This window comes from Gymnodraco acuticeps, unplaced genomic scaffold, assembly GCF_902827175.1.
Source record: "Gymnodraco acuticeps unplaced genomic scaffold, fGymAcu1.1, whole genome shotgun sequence".
NCBI classification, from domain to species: Eukaryota; Metazoa; Chordata; class Actinopteri; order Perciformes; family Bathydraconidae; genus Gymnodraco; species Gymnodraco acuticeps.
This window is the reverse complement of record NW_022989831.1, coordinates 472,825-490,993: the sequence shown is the minus strand read 5'-3', so window position 1 is coordinate 490,993 and position 18,169 is coordinate 472,825. Positions and strand designations below refer to the sequence as shown.

The 18,169-nt window shown below is 39.7% G+C and overlaps 1 protein-coding gene across 5 annotated transcripts in view; it reads left to right on the top strand.

The window, feature by feature from the left end:
• Positions 1-18,169, top strand: part of slc12a7b (solute carrier family 12 member 7b) — a 72,542-nt gene that overhangs the window by 29,016 nt on the left and 25,357 nt on the right. For all 5 annotated transcript variants that reach the window (XM_034234638.1, XM_034234630.1, XM_034234625.1 and 2 more), the window contains exons 2-4: positions 12,511-12,605; positions 13,668-13,799; positions 16,772-16,918. In XM_034234638.1, coding sequence (XP_034090529.1) covers positions 12,511-12,605; positions 13,668-13,799; positions 16,772-16,918 — 374 coding nt within the window. The remainder of the gene's footprint in view (positions 1-12,510; positions 12,606-13,667; positions 13,800-16,771; positions 16,919-18,169) is intronic.

Sequence of the window (18,169 nt, the reverse complement as noted above, 5' to 3'; positions counted from 1 at the left end):
AAATATCAATTAGCGCAGTCTGTCACACAAATTAGGGCTACAGAGTTACAGACCATATGATCGTGCTACAGTCTCTTACCCTAGCTAGAATGGCACTTGGTGAGCAAAGAACTGTACAATGGCAACGGTGCATTCAAATGCTCCCTCAATGATCACTTTTCTGAGTTGGGAAGTCACTCTACCCAACGAGCATAAGTGGAAACATCATGGACATCATGCATTTAAACAACATTTGTATGTGTTTCCAAATGTTTGATCTAACTTGAGGGGACGCTTGCACAAAATGTTCACGCTTTAGGAAACAATTGTTATATGATAAGAAAGATAAAACAAGCTTTGTGTAGCCTCACTTGATTTGGATTTGCACACACAATTCAATGGGTTCTTCCTTTGCCCTTGCTTCATCTATCCAATAAGTGAATGCTATGCAAATCAGGCCACAAGTAATCCTGCTGACAGTCAAACTGACAGACATGCAAACCAAACCAAAAACATTGCCTCCTTGGCAAAGGTTATTATTATTATAGTCTTTATAAACATCGTCTGTTCACATCTAAATGTTTGTGAAGATGCGTGGTATTGTATTGCTCCATAGCAGTATCTTGAGAAATAAATGTGATAGTGTATTATTGTAGCCTCTAGCAGTACTGTTCTGTGTGCTCCCTATGCTTTCCTGATCGATGGACTGTCTGGACCTACTGGCATCCCTGAGGTCAGCCCGAGGACAGATTGTAAATGGAACTGTCCACTGAAGCAGCACCTGCAGTTTAAAATAGTAAAGAATAATTGTTTCAAAATGATATACTGCACAGTTTTTACTTCCAATGACAAGTGTTTTCTCCAAGTCCATTTTTGCATAGGTTTTTTTTGCCGTCCCTCCTGTTTGTCTTACATTAGTGTGTGCACATCTATTCACCTTCAAGCTGACTATCTGTTTCACTACTCCTCGTTTTCTTTGCTCCTCCCTCTTTGTGTGTGTGTGTTCTAACATGTGTGCCTGGACTGTGCAGCAGGGATCAGAAGATCAGGGAGGTCAAGAGAAGGGAGGTGTGTGTGCGCCATGCAGGTCGGTGGGAGGGTCAGGGTGCTTTGCGAGGCATGGCTGATGTCACTGACAGTGTCGTCACAGGCCACTTTCACACACACACACGCACACACACACACGCTGTCACAGAAATAGTTGATCCTCACATTATCCACACAGCACAGGCAGCATTCCTCTTTCTGCACCTTACTAGCAGCATCTCTATACTTTGGACCCCCGTTTCTGGAGTACCCTAGGGACCACTACTAGGACCCCCTCCCTTCCACCCCCTTTTTTTTAAGCCTCGCTCCTCAGAATGGAGCAGGGGGTAGGCTCCCGACGGAGGGGTAAGCTTTTCATAACTAAAGAACTCCTTCAACTGCCAATTACTTGCACCGATATATGCTTATGCTTTTTGAACATGTTGGGGATATTTTAATATGTTTTATGAAGTTAGGTTGTCTTGTGCAGCCCAATGATTCTCCAAGGTAAATTGTTCCTCTAAAGACAAATCTGGATTCAAACAAGGTGCTGGGGATTTGTTTTTATATACTAGATTTGTTGTGATATTTTTTATGTGACTAAAAGTATAAACTGCAAGTGGCTTTGCATGGCTTTTGTCGTTAGGGGCTCACTAAGTCAATAGAATGCTATTTGAATGAACCATGCTCCTGTATGTACAGTATGGGCCAGGCATGGCACACACTCTCAAAATTCAAGTTAAGAAATGTATCAAAAAACGGTGCTTTTACACTAAATGTACACTTAACACTATACAGTACATTTTCAAAAATGTTTCTACTGCTTAAAGCTCAATGTTAATGTTTCATCAGTTTCCTTTTGATGTAACCAACTGATGTTGTACATGCACTGTCTGGACTTCAAGTGCCTTCTAATGCTTTCCCTCTTTTTTCCTTTTTTTTGGTACAATGAGCCAGGGCCTAACTCAGGCAGCGTTAGGCAGCTTATAGTGTCGTCACAGTGTGCAGCTTAGTGTTTATAAATAGGGTGCATGGTCATTTAATATCACAGTGACCAGAGAGGCTGAGCCTAACCGTTAGCCAACCTTCACGTACCTGTCCTTGGCCGGTGAATCTGTACCAATCCGTAGGCTGATCCGAGTGCTGATGAAGTCTGACATCAGCCCAATATTTTTGCATAGCTCCTTTTAGCCAAGGATGCGATCACAAACAAAAAGCACAGAGAAAAACTGAGGAAATTCAAATGCCAGAAGGAAGGTTACAAATGTGACAGTCCTTTATTTTTTTTAAGGGAAATATTGAATGACATCTATCCTAACTTAAAAAAAACGATGTAACTGCAGTGCACTGGGGCAGAGGCAGGGAATCCCACTCCCTTATGTAACATCCATGGCAGATGTTGGATGTCGAGACAACAGTTTAGCAGTTTTGGGTCAGGAGTTTAAAACCTTATGAAATTGCTTTCGCTTTACCTTACAATGATGCCATGACTTTGACCCAAACAAATATTCTGATGCTTGCAAATGTGTACCTATTACAATTAATCTAGGCCAGTTGATCAACATTGTCTGCTGGAATTAATTGAAAAAAGCTGCTTCCCTAATAGGTTTGAAATCAGTCTAAAATGGTTTGTAAAATGATTAGCTGCAAATGATGTCAAATGTATGCTTAATATCTGTAGTCATTTGAGAACAACAACAGTAGGGTCTTTAAAACCAGTCGCTTGGCTTATCTAACAAGATTATCACTTCCTACTAAAATGTTATTATAACACACCTCAAAATAGTTTATTCATTACACCACAATGCTCATAGAATAACTTTGGCTTTGCTGATAGCTTTTTCATTAATTAGAATACATTAAGCAAGCAAACAATTGTCATTCACGTCATTGAGCTATAACCTCCTTTGCAATGTGTCTAAAGTGTCCAGTTGAACTGATCTGTGCTTGGCAGTTTGCATAGTTGTCATATTTTTGCTTCATCTCAATTGGCCATCGCTTTTGGTTTTAGAGGAAAAGCAGATATTTCTGTTTTAACAAGAGAGGGGTTTTTTCACCCGTGTCAGTTTGCATTGTTACCATTTACATACTGCATAACCTTTTGCCATGTCACATTTTTAGGGGTCACCTAATGCGCTATAGTGCAGGGAGACTCTGCTCACCACCTGCAGAAGTGGGACACACAAAACCACACACACATGCAGAGCTCTCACCATAAAAAACACCTGCATTCATTTATCAACAACTACACAAGAGGTTTCACACTTTTCCTTCGCCCTTTTTTCACACGCATTATAACAGCCAGCTAATAGGCTCAATGTGATGAGACAGTGTTCATTAGCATTCAAAGCTAACGGTTGTAGTCATACATAACAATAACGAGTGGTTTATCAGACCTTGTCGAGGGATGACACTGAACACTTAAAAATTGATTTATACAAAATGTAATGGCCTTTATTGTTAATTGATTTACCATTACTGACCACAGTGGTGATAGAGGTGTTAGGGGTGTTAAGTGCTTGAACTTCACTATGTTTATATACATACCAAACAAAAAGGGGAACGTGTTGAGAACAAGGCATACACAATAAAAGAGTTCAGTTAGTATGCACTCTTTTACTGCCAAACTGTTAAATACAGCACAAACATCTTTCGGTCTACCCAGCAGGAAGAGATTACTCTGTGTTTCAGGGCAGATGTGTTTTATAGTTTTAAATTAGGTGACTTTGCACACACTGAGCTCTTCAGCTTTATCCCGCCCTGTCCACTAAAAAAAAGAACTAGGTCCACTGCTTCATTTATAGTGATTTAACCTTAACAATGGGAGTCTACTGCAGTGCAGTTCCACTTCATAATATGTGCTTTGATCAGAACTGGATTCCATATCATAGTGCTCTGATATATACTGTGAATATGACAGGATAAGCTCAATGCGATGAGGATCCTTTTAGCTGTAGACATTGCTGGGATATAAAGATTGGAAATCATTTGCAACCATTATCAGTTTTTTACACAGAGGTCGTGCTGCTTTCGATGGTTCTCTCATTCTTCCCTGTAGACCAGGTGCAACTTCGCCAACAGTTACATCACTGCAGTGCAATTTCAGCATTCCTGAACTGACACGAGAGCAGCTGATGTTTGGACTTTGTGCAATGCAGGCTGACATCTTTACAGTAGGTACCCGATCAGTCATCATAACTGCGCTGGTTTCCTCTGAGGGGCAGAGCTGGGCATGGTTGGGGAAACAGCTTTAGCTCAACATGATTTGAACCCTTTCTCCCCCAATTTACATCCCAAATGCAGGGATACCTCAACCATACTACTTATCGTTCAGATTTATATCGTGATGCTGCAGCCATATCCAACCAGGCATAACAAGGTTGCTTATAGAAGGTCAGTCCTCCTGCGCCTTTCTGTTGCCCTATAAGATAATTCCAAGATGTATACGTTCCATTTAGCATCATCATCAATTTCCAGGATGCATAGAGAATTAGTCCAAGAAGAATGGCAACATGTGTAATGTGCACAGAGGCTAACATCTGTTAACTAGGCCAGACACTTGCTACTGTATTACTGTAGGAATCTGGACCACGTCCCCCAGGACTGTTTGACAGCACAGAGGAAAATAACACATGCAGGTTGATATTCACACACCAACAATTATAGACAGACGGACCGATATGTATGCAAGACATTTGTACTTCATCGTCTTCTTCCATCCCATCCCCCAAGTATCCCTGTGACTTTTCTTTTGTACATATTCAACAACTAAGGCAGGGATTTTATTATTTGGCATCTACAATAATTTGGCAGCTCGTCCATTTTCCTATTTTGGAATGGTGATACACAAGTTCAATTTGAGCTCATTGAAGAATTGAATGACTCAGATGAGACTATCCCATTAATGAGATAGGACACAATTTGTTGCCACAAACATCAGGTGTTTCTGAGATTGCATCACCATTGACTATTATGCTAAAAAGGAATAGTGTCTTCATCTACATTGTCACAGAGTTGATGTGTTGCTTAAATGTTCGTTGATGTATAAATGACATATTGGGTTGTGTGAGTCTGCTAACATGAATTGAGAGCACTTCAATACAATACACAGAAAGCTAGCAGTCAGCTAACTTAGCTAAATAATACCAGAATCAGCACTTTTGAAACAGGGCTGAAACAGAGGGGTTTATGGGATGCCACAATGCACGATCTGTTATCTGGTTATCTGGTATTTCGAGCCAAACACTTCAGAGACATGTTTTGTATATATCTGAGACCTATAATATATTGATGAAAAACAGTATAATAGGGGACTTTAAGTCGGTGGCATTGTTTTTCAAAGCACGCACTTTAGCATACAATCTCTCTAAAATAGTACTAACTATATCTTAGAGGGTGTAATACAACCATGACCAATTATGTTCACTTCCTGATTGGCGTCTAAACCACATCTCACGTCGGCCCATTCTAAAAGCAGAACCCTGTTTCCTGATTTGGAAAGAGTATTGCCACTGCCTGGCCTTAAAGAGGATTTAACTAGTATCATATAAGACAATGATTAACCTGTGGTGTGTAGCACCCTACCAAGCTTAGGGATGACTGACAGGTAGATTCCCCCTCGGCTGCAAGACAATGGTCATTATTTAAAAATAATTCCCCGTTATCCCAGCTTATTGAAGCATTGTGCCTTCACCTAATATGTTGCGCTATCTCACTCAGACTGCGTTTTAAAGAGCTACACAGAACAAGGACAAAGTGACTTTCCCTGTGATTACCACCGGGCTAAGCCTTGCTGCAAGCCTCTTATTCCCCCGCATTCCCCCGCAGCTGGATCAAGCAGTAAAAGTTACCCACGAAATCCCCAGCGCGGCCACAGGTCACCGTCCCAGCGATGAATGATGATCCTGCACAGAGCTGTGCTCAAAAATGGACTTTCAATTAAATAAGGGGCTGGAAAATGATCAAAAATATTTGTATATGGTTGTGAATATATCTTGTACTCTTTTCAGGCACATCAGTATTTAAGTGTAGGGAACAAGTAGCTAAAAAATAAACCATGGACTGACCCATTGAGCATTTCATTCTTTAAATGAATGACTTGCGGCACATCAGATATTTTCTGTATAATTGAGACAAAGTCACATGGCTCCAAAATACATTTCCTACTTCCTCAGTTTATCACAACCTTTTTTTTGGTACATAATGGTATTGAATAGTTATTTTAATTTGCATACCCTAGTTTTGAAATAGTACTTGTATTAAATACTTGTCTCTCCCTACCTGGGCATTCATCATCATTGAACTCAATGTAAGGATCTCCTTGTGTCTCCTTCTCCAGCAGCCTCCTCTTCTTTCCCCTTAAATTGCTTTTTTAAATAGCTATTAGGGGTGTAACGGTTCACAAACATTTCGGTTCGGTACGTACCTCGGTTTTTTGGTCACGGTTCGGTTCGGTACGTTTTCGGTACAGCAGAATTTTTTTTCACACAAAACATATATATATATATATATATATATATATTTTTTATTATTATTAAACTGTGAATAATGTATTCACTCAAATAAATACAAAATATAATAAAATAAACATTAAGGTGCAGCATTTCGATGAACTGAAATCATCTGTATTTGAACTTTACTGTAGGCTACTAGTACTCACAAAACATAAACTATTAGTTTTGGGTTTTTAATTATTATTAAACTGTGAATATTCATTACATTACATTGCATTTAGCTGACGCTTTTATCCAAAGCGACTTACAATAAGTGCGTTCGTCCAACAAAATTGAAGAAAACAGAATCATATAAGTACATCAGGTTTCATAGAGCAAAAACATTTCAAGTGCTACTCAACTGGCTTTAGAAAAGCCAGTCCTTTATTAGTATAAAAGTGCTTCGTTAATAGTTCTATCGCTCGAAGTGGAGTCGAATAAATACAAAATATAATAAAATAAACATTAAGGTGCAGCTTTTCGATGAACTGCAATCATCTGTATTTGAACTGTACTGTACTAGTAACTAAGCAGCCAGTTTGACATTAGGACTTGCTTGTCATTGTATTTTCATGTTTTTTTAAAGAAAAATTAACTTGTCCACATTGCTTGCCGAAAGGGCAGATCTGCTGGCACTAACAATGTCTCCTGCTGTGGAGAACACCCTCTCTCTAGGGACAGAGGTAGCAGATACAGCCAGGTAGCGCTTTGCTAACATGGCAACATAAGGATATTTGGCGTTTGTAATAGATTTGGCTCGGTCTGAACTTTTTGCGAGTGGTGGAGGCTTAAATGCTAGTGGGAGTTGGGTTTGCACTTCAGTCTTTTTTCTTTTGGTACCGGTGATATTCACGTTCGGGTGATGCCTTTTCAAGAGTGTGCAAGTTTGATGTATTGCCAGCCGCGTAACCAATTTTAGTTGAACAATGCCGACAAACAGCTTTGGTTCGGTCCACCTGTCTTTGTCCGTCATCCTTGTACGTAACTGCGAAACCAAAATGTTCCCAAACCGGAGACTTCAATGATGCTGGAGGATTTTCGAGCTCAACTTTATCTGCGTTCGCCATACATTTTCGACAGTTCCTCAAATTACTGACTACATTTGAACGCATCCCTCTGACCAGCTCTCATAGTATGCCTCTCATCCAATGAAATGACTTGCTCGCTCTATGACGCGTTGAACCCAATGTGAGCAAATTACTCTGAATGCTGCGACGCAGCACCTGAGATTACTTCCAAAAAGTTGTTCACGTTCTCAATTTTTTACGTTTAACGTTATATTCGTTCGGTACACTTCGGTACACACCTGTACCGAACCGAAGGGCCCGTACCGAAATTTCGGTACGGGTACGTGTACCGTTACACCCCTAACAGCTATACCCCGCTTCATTTTTGGAAAACATTTACGGCTCTTCTTATCGTGTCCACAAGGCAGGGCTTGGTTAGATGTGGTTCAGCCACAGCTGAACACATTGCTGTCCCTTCTCATTAAACTCTGCCAAGTCCGATGTTGTGCAGGGTTGCTCCAGCAGGGGGCATATCAGGAGATGTTGCATGGTTTGTGGTTCAATGCCGCAGTCACACACAACGTCCCCATCATTTAGGTATCCCCATTTGGCGAGAGTGGCTTTTGCACGTCCAACACCAGATCTTATTCTGTTTAGGCATTTCCACACTGCGTAGTTGGTGTCTGCTCCAGGGGGCAGTGCCTCGGTCGCCTTTAGCTCCATTGTTGTTGCTGATGGGAGGTTGTCAAGTCTTTCTTCCCACCGAGTGACTCTTTCACTGCTTATGCTCGGTGTTCCGAGGGGTGGGACGCTCTTCAGGAAACTTTTCCTGGATTTAAGGCGGCTTTTGGCTGGCACATGGCCAAAGAGAGATGTCTTTGGTCAGTAGACTGTTGTTGGCGCTCTTTCTTGCTTGCTGCATTTCGTCGTATCTCTGGTGGGGCTATGCCTGCCAGGATGTACAGACGGTCTGTAGGTGTTGATTTCAGGCAGCCTGTGATAATGCGGCAGCTAGCATTGGATCCAGCTTCTTGGCACGGGCAGCTCGTTCCCATACTGGGCAGGCATACTCGGCAGCTGAGTAGCAGAGGGCTAGTGCGGTTGACTTCAGAGTCTGTGGGTTTGCACCCCAGGTCGTGCCGGTGAGCTTGCGGATGATGTTATTCCTCGCACTCACTTTGCACTTGGTCTTCTCAGTGTGGGTCTTAAAAGAGAGGCATCTGTCCAGGGTTACCCCTAGGTAGACTGGGTGCTCACAGTGTTCAAGGGAGGTTCCTGACCAGCTGACCTTCAGTTGGCGCTTGGCTTCACGGTTTCTCAGGTGGAAGGCACACACCTGTGTCTTAGATGGGTTTGCACGTAGGTGGTTCTCTTCATAGTAAGGTGTTAGCTCTGCCAGAGCGTTAGAGAGTCTGTCTAGTCCTTACGGCTAAATACTAGATACTACTAATACTAGAGTGGAGATGGTTCAGCTATTTATTGACATCATTTCCTATTAAACACATTTGCCGAAAAGGGCAATTGATAACTGTCAAAAAATGTATCTGTACAAGTTTTATATTTATTTTTCAGGTAAAACCCATACTTTCTCTCAGTTCAGATGCTCCAATTTAAATTTGCTGTTTTATTTTGTTATTTATCATTGGCTTTTAAATCGTTTATCTAACAAAACAGCGCTTGCTTTTATAATGTTTTTTTCTCCTGTTATGTTATGGAATATTCTTAAAAATAGTTGACTGATTCAGCCATAATGGAACAAATTTTTGCAGCCTAGAAGCATTAAGTAACATTCTGTCAATAGTAAGAAAATAGAAATGATCTTGGTTACGTAGCCCCTCTGGGGTCACATGGTTGACAGAACTTGATGTGTAAATCCATGTGAATGGATTTATAATCCGTACGAACGGATTTGTTAAAGGTGGGGTAGGTAATTCACTTCAGAAACACTTTTTGTTATATTCCATGGAATGCTCTTAACATCCTGATAGCAATGAATACATTAAATGCTTTGACAATAAATACATACCAAAATGTCATCTGTGGAAGCCGTAGCGCTGTAAAAAGCACGACCAATCATTTTAGCCGGTCCGGCTAAAATAACTGGATGGCCTACCTGCCTGTCAGCCTTCCATCTCGTGCACAAACTTATCCAGTGCCCTCATTGGTCATGTGTGCGTTCGTGTGTGTGTTGGAGGAGGGGCTCTGTAAGGAAGTCTGAAGGAAGAGGCAGATTCTTTTCGGCTGTGTACTTTCAAATTCTAGCGCACTCGAGCTGGTTTCTCCACTCTTACCTACCCTACCTTTAACTGTGCTCTCGGATTCACAAAACCGTGTGAAAGCATTTGAACACTTTGCATACGGATATACAGATAATCATTAGGTTCTGTACTCTTTTTGGCATTGTATCTGCTGTTATGTCACTCTATAGCCATCTAAAGACGACTTGAATGGAGTCCGTGTTTGGTGAATAGTTACTTACATTGTGACCTTACTGTACTGTGTGGCATTGTATCTGCTGTATCACTATAATATTATATCACAGTTGCGGGGAACTACTCATGGGTCTGTGTAACAGAATAGTGAGCTATTATTATAGTAGGTTGTAGATATACATTTGAAACTTGCTACACTGCATGATCTGATAACTCCCTGTAGGGATATTACAGTATTGTGTTAAATTGAAACCAATAAATATGTCCCAAACAGGTTCATTTTATTAAGTTCATAAGAGACATAACGGCAGGCAAAATGCCACAAGTGGTAAGATGGGATTCAGTATACAAGTCCCATTGGTGACACCATGTCTATTTTCATGGTTTTGTGTGGATCCGTCACAGTTTACAGCTATGTACACAAAAGATGATTAATTTGTTTAGCCAAATGTATACGTCAAGTATTTTCTGCTATCTGACCAAAGGACTGGACTAAAGTGGTTAAACAAAAAACGCTTGCATGAGGCCTAACATCAAAATGACTTAGCCTTGTTTAACGTGTCTTCATTCAGAAGTGACATTCAGACACCAAGGTAACCTGCCAGAGTAGATGACTCCCGTATTGTGCCGCTTGTAATCAGACAGGGCTTGCAAAGCTTCGTTTAACCTGAATAAGACTGACAGTCATTTCAAGGGCTAGACAATGTGGCTCCATTGTCCTTGTGTTACTTCTTTGTAGGTGATCCTCTATGAAATATGTTGAGGACATTCCTTTTCTCTGTTCTCTAATTCCTGTTTTATTTTTAACATATTGATGGTCTTATTGGAATTTGACCATTATTTATGGAGCTGATTGAACAATGTCTGTCTGTTTGTGTCAGCAGTATAACTCTCCTTCTACTGCTGACACTTTTTCCCACTCCTTCCTCAGAATCATAGCTTCTATCCACCGACAGCAGCGTGGAGGATATATTATGTCAACAAATATTTCCTCCCTTAAAACATCAAATGGTGTGAATGCATTTGTGCTTTCAATGCTACATGATTATAAGAGGAGCTTTCTCTCTGAGTGAAGCGCACACGCTCACAGAGATAATCTTTAGCTTACACATTTGTCTGGAAATAAAATCCCTCTCTGTTTGTTCTTGGACTTGACTGCAGCGTGTAGCCCCTACACTCTAAGCTGTTCATTCATTCTAAACATTTGCTCAGTGTGTCGGTTGCCGGCTTCAGCGGCAAAGACGCACCTTGGTTTCACAGTTTGGTGCTAGAATGTTCTCTCTGAAGAGGTCTCGGTTGCTGTGTGTGACGTAAACCCACTGTGTGACTTCCGTTGTGGTTTGTGAAGTGGAGATGCAGAGAAGAGGGTGTGTGTACTTCTTCAAATTAGCACTATAAGGCCTACGTGAACTTTTGTTGATACATAAAACATTAGCTCAAAGTGTGGAGGTCAAAATGAGATCCACATGTATTCTGTTTAAAGCATATTATCCATGCTTTTCCAACCCTAATGAGTATGTGAGTGTGAATCCTTGAAAGAAAGGGTAATAGGACAATGCAGCCAATGGCAGATCTAAAGTCAATTTATTTTTCAAACAAAGTTGCATCTCCAAAGTAAATATATAAAATACTCTTTATCGCTTCATGTGGTGTTTCCAGTTTCTGAAAGAGAACAATACTTCATCACAAATTAAGCTCATCTTTCACATCCGAAAGGAAATTATCTTTCATTTCTCGTCTTATGTGCATTCTTTTTGTCAATATGCTCTGTAATGATCCGTGTTTGAGATAAGTTATCTGACGTACATCCAACACATCGCTTGCTATAACCGCAATATGCATTTTGACATTGATCCCTTCTCTTATGATGTTTCACATTTCTGCCGGATTGCCTTTTTGATGCATCATTTGTTCTTATTAAGTCATGTTTTTATAGATGAATTGACTTCATGTTCATGACATTCAGAATCTTGCACTACATTTGAAGTGCTTTCAGTGTTTTGTGTTTTTAGCTTTGTTACAATAAGTAAGAGGCCATTTACATTTTTTAAGATTAGGACTAAATGATATAATGAATATCATGAGAAGTCCTCATCGCGCTCTAGAAATATTGATATTCTCTATAAAAAAGTAAAATGCTTATAAACTATAATAATTATTTTGATAACTTGTTTTTTGCTTGTTGATTATGAAAAACGAAGGATGTTGTAAACAGAACCACATTAAAACACGACATTTTATTTAACCTTTCCAGATCAGATCTTCTTCTAATGTGGACATAAACAAATTACTTTATTATGTATAATTCTGCTAAATTAGATCATTCATAAATAATATATGTACATATATTGGATAGAACAATTTAACCAATATATTAAGCATAAGAAAATGTTTATTAGGTGCAAAACTTGTCATTTGTACACCAAATATAGACTGAGCTGATACACCAAGACCATTTGCCCTTTGAGGAAGCATTACCCATATATGGCTGACAGAGCACTCATATTTGATCTGGTCATATGAAATGTTAAACTACAATTATTGTAAAGTAATAATTGTGTTGTGTTTTCACAGGTGATGGCGTCCCAAAAGAAAACAGTCCCTTTATCAACAACACAGACATTGACAAAGGAAACAGCTACGATGGCACCAACATGGCTCTTTTTGAGGTAACCCTTTCTTTATCAGCTTGATATCGTCCTTATACTCCTTGTCTAACTCGAAATGTGACTTTGTGATTTGTTCTGGCAAGAAGTTATAGGCCGAGAAGGACTAACCCAAACTGTGGGGTAGACACTACAAATACTTCCCTTTTTAAGTAACATCCACTGCCACAACTATTTCTGTATTTTGAATAAGAGTGTACCTTTGAAGCTCAAACTGTTCATTAATGCACAGTATGCTAAAGCACCAGGGTAAGCTGTGGTGAACTATATAAATACAGCAGGAGTTGAAAGTACCAATCATTTCTTAGCTCAGCAATTAGTGAAGACTTTATTTGCTTTAAAGGCGCATTCTTTCAAGAACATGCATTTATACTCTTTCCAGGTGCTCTGCTCTGCCATTTGGCAAACGTTGACAGTCTGTGGTCACTGGCCCTGGTAAAGAATCAACTAGGCACTGCGGCTTCTGTTTCCCCGCTCCACATGAAGCTGATCCAGCCGTGCTATTCCAACATGCTTTGAACCGTTAAATCAATATTGCAGTTGTTGTCCTTTTAAACCTATGGCAATAAACCAATCGAATCCGAAGTAAAGTTCAAAAGGCATTTTTAACAAACAAATCATTTTATAAATTGTCATGGAGCATGAGCGTTTAAACCAGAAAGGTATAACAAATTATTTGAAAGAATGATCAGAATAAGAATACTTCATTTATCCTGGGGGAAGTTCGGTTTTTGTGATATTTGCTCCATTTTAGAATGGATCAAATAAAGGAAAGATATATATTAAGAGGAAGTTGAATTAAGAATGTATAAAGTTAAAATAAATGTCCTGTTAAAGTCAAAATGTGCCTATTGTACTACAATATATACCACATTTAATACAGAATATATCCTGTATTAGTAAGTGATTAATGCTTAAATGCTTATTTTTCTTTACTTGCTTGTAAAGCACTTTGAGCACCAAGAAAAGCACTATATAAATAACATGTATTATTATTATTATTAAGTGCTTAGTTTGTGTTCCTGCTGTTCATCATATTAAACAAACAAACATTCTCTATTGCAGGAGGAAATGGAGAGCAACCCCATGGTGTCATCTCTCCTCAATAAACTGGCGAACTACACCAACCTCACCCAGGGGGCCCATGAGCACGAGGAGGCTGACGATGACGAGGGGCCCAAAAAGAAAGCTGTTAAGGTACAGCAGAGAGCCTTGTGTTATACCCTGTCTCTATCAAGCAGATTGCAGTTAGGTTCTGTATAGTTGGATATTAGCTTTTTCTCTTTTTGAACCTGCTGAACTATCATTACGTAACAGAGTCTTAGACCGATGAAATCCTGTTGTTTGTTTTATTCTTAAATCCATCTGGGATTATGCAAACTTGGTCAATTTGTTTTCTTCTTTATAGCATTTTAATATGTGCTCATCCTACACTCAGTCAGCACTTTGACTGTCACGGCCCGTACACACAGCAGCTTTTGGCGATTTGTCCACCGCTTCCAGCGCGTCTCCGCCCATTGACTTTGAATGGGGATGACGTCACTTTCCCTCGCTTGTCGCCGAACTGCATTGTGGGGGGGCGAGGCGAAGATTTCCAGGATTTCCAGGATGTTCAGGATTCCAAAGTTGAACAATGTTCAACTTTTGAGGCTGAGCTGGAAGCGACAGCCAATCAGATCCGTTTATGCAAATCTGACAGTTCAAGCGCTAGCCAATCAAACCGCGTGCAAGCTGGGAGAGCCAGACCACAGTTCATTCTATATTCCTAACAAAAATGGAGGAGAACTTAGTTATTGCGGTAGCAAATCACCCGGTTCTTTATGACCAGTCCCTATTTACTTACCGGGATACAAACCGGAGGAACCAGGCATGGAGGGAGGTGGCAGAGACAGTGGGTGAAACTGGTAGGTTTTCGCTCGTTTGGGGATTTTATATCCAGTTTACTTCGTTGCTAGTTTACTTCGTTGCTAGCAAGCATAGACAGTATCATTAGCCAGCATGGAATGTAGCATAAAATAGCACCATAAACATTAATCTCATAAATGTTCAAAATGTTAAAAAAATAAATGTTCATCATAGCCCTTCCTATTTGACAATAGTGTAGAAGAACCGGGTTTTTTTGCTTTGTATGTCGGGGGCGGGATATTCATGTGATATTCATGTGATTGGTTGTTGGTCGCGAAATCCTCAAGCTGTCAGACACGCCCAGCTCCAGGATTTTCAAGATTGGTCAAAGCTGCTGTGTGGACACACCGTCAGTGTCTAACCATTGTAGATTTGGACACATTTATAGTTTAATGAATACTATATGCAAGCATATAATAAAGGTTTCTATAAAATATTGAAAGAGAGTTAGTACAAATTCATTCAGTAAGTTTGTATCGCTTCATTAACCATTTTTGTGTTTAAGAACTGAGTAATTAGAACTTTTAATGTTCACTTTTAGCACTGTATTACCAGTGACCAATTGAATCTATAGTTATAAAGCAACAAGCTTCCTTTGAGGCAACAGAGTCTTATTTAGAAGGCTATTATTAAATAGCACAGTATTCTTTTTTTTCACACAATATGACCTGTTGACCGTGTGGGTTGAGTCAGAAAGCAGCAGTAAAGTAGATATTTAAAAAAATATATAAAATACCGCCCGCAGTCCAGAAGCTCTGGCTTAATATTTATGAGTCAGACCAAGGAGCTCCTCAAGCAGCATTGAATGCTCATGCCATTTATTATTTTATTTTTTTAAAAAGCAAAATGAAAAGTAGCCCCAGTGCTGCCATGAGGCACACGAGGCTTGTTTAACCACAGCTTCAGTCCCAGGCCAGTTGCTCCATCTTGTCCCCTGCTTGGAAATAGAACCTCCCATTGGCTAACATCTTGCTATAGAATTAAGCTGACATCATTGTCGCTCCTCTTTGTCTGGACAAGTGGGACTGGTGCTGAACATTTGGAGATAGATGGCTCAAAAGGTAGCTAATTGTCAAGTTCATTGATTTGAAAAATGTAATATATTCCTGACTGTTGTCATGCTGTTGCGAAACCTTTTCTTTCGCAAAGGAATGCTTACTTTTGGGGTGGAAGCAATGAAGGATTTTGTACAATGTTCTCCCTGGTTACTGCACAGTATAGAGTGTTTCTTAGAAAGCATGCCTGTGTCACTGAGATGTTAGTCTAAATCAAATGTCAGCTCATATTCATCCGACATGTTATGGAGAACATCTTCATATTTCTTACTGTGGCAGTGTTAGCTTTGGATGAGAAACTCCTGTTATATTCACGGCAATCAAAGACCTTTTGCCTAAAACAATAGCTTGTGAATTTGTATGCATGGGAATAACACTGAATCTGTGTACTGTCTGTATGTATGTATGTATGTATGTAGTATGTAGTATGTATGTATGTATGTATGTATGTATGTAGTATGTATGTATGTATGTATGTATGTATGTATGTAGTATGTATGTATGTATGTATGTATGTATGTATGTAGTAGATTAGATGCAGTGTCGGAACCAGTTATCGACTTAAGTGGTTGTGTTTTTCCTTTTAAGCTGTATGTTCATGCTTTGTTGCTTTTGGTGCAACTTTGAGAACAGACTTTGTTAACTGATAAAAGTGTTGTGGCAAAAACTGAATTGACTCACTATCACGTCTGAACACAACTTTTGTTCCCGTTTCACTTCCCCTTTAGGTATGCCTTTATTCCTCCCTTAATCCTTCTTTGTCTTCTTCGCCACTCTGGTTTTCTTTTCTATTAGTTTTTGCTGCTTAAAGTTGCAAACAATATAGCTAAAACTTCCAATTATTGCATTATTGATTAATTTGCCAATTATTCTTTATGTTAATTGATTCATCGCTTGCTCTATAAAATATTAAACATTTCCTGAAAAATGTCCTTATTAGTTTCTCATAGTCCACAAGGAAATGTCTTTTTATACCTTGTTTTGTCAGGTCATAACCAAAAGATATTCAGTTTAATGTGATATTAAACAGGAAAACCAGGAGATTTTAGTGGCTAAAAACAGCTATTTAGACCTTTAGACTTATCTCTCGTCAACAATGCTGTCATTCTAACCTCAAGTTCCTCACCCCCTGATCACCACACACTCTCATACCTAAGCATTTTTCTTACACTTCAATATCTTTTTTGCTCTTCTATTTTTCCCATCCAGAGCCCTCAGATGGGGACCTTCATGGGGGTCTACCTCCCCTGCCTCCAGAATATTCTGGGGGTCATCCTGTTCCTCCGACTCACATGGATTGTGGGCACAGCCGGCATCTTGGAGTCGCTAGCTAGTGTCGTCCTGTGCTGCTCTTGTGTAAGTCACAACCATCATGACCTACATGGCTTTCCACTGTATGTTCTATACCATGGTAACTTTTCAAATGGAAATTAAAGACACTCTACTGATCAGTGTTTTTTTCCAGATAGATAAGTACAGTCTGACTCAGACTCTTGACGTAGAAACTATTTGTCCAATCAAGGTTTAAGTGTTTAAGCCATTAGAGTAAGGACAAGCAAAGTTATGTAAGAGCGCACTTAATGTACACACAGCTCTCTCTTTAACATAGTATTAGCACATTAGCACAATGAACATGTGTGGAAGTGCTTGAGTGTTTCAGTGACACATGCTGCTTTGACTTCTAATGGCACACGGGTGCAAATGTTGAATTGACAGCAGTAAAGATTGACAGGCGAGTTGACTTAGTGGTTACTGATCCCTCCTATATTTAGCCTCTGTGACTCTCCATTTCCGATATACTCCTAGCTGCTAATGGTACCTGGCAGCTTGACGTGTAATCCTTCCTTATGCAAAGTGTCGGAAGCATGGGGACATGCACACCCACACAGCGGGTATATTTGAGAAAATATGTCAGTTTAATGGTTGTTGACCAAATGTCAGTTGTGCTAAAGGCAAGAATCTAACCTGAAATTATTTGTATTGCCTGAAAGAAGAAATCAAAACCATGAATCCCAGACAGTTATTTTTGTTTTATTATTTTAAGAATGACCTACTGTAAATGTAATCAAATGCACTGTGTCTGTAATTCCAGCTTTTGTTTGCTGTGAAAACTGTCTGAATGGGGACACCATTTCATTTATTACAATCTAGCTAAAGTGCATCAGAGGGTTTACCCTCCGCTGCGGTTACATAATAAGACAGCCGAGCTTAGTCGAACAGATTAATGTTCATTATCTCTGCTTAAACCACATCTGACTTCGCACTGATGGCTGCACCAGAGTTCCCGTTAGAATATTTTTTCGCCGGTCAACATGTCCGTTAAAGTTTAAATCTTCCGGACAAATGAGAAAAGTGCCGGTCAAAGGTCTTCTTTGTTATTTATTGTGCTTTAAAACAAATTGATATGATTCGCTATTAAACAAACTAATTATAGTAGATTAACTACATTATTCAAAAGTGTACAGTAATTTATAATAACACGGGAATAATAAACGGAGCGCTCTCCTCTCCTGACAGCCCGTCAGTATCATGCAGCTCGCGGATCAGTAATGAGTGACCAGACAGTAAAACTAAACATATCTATAATAGTTACGGTAGTTTGAGAGG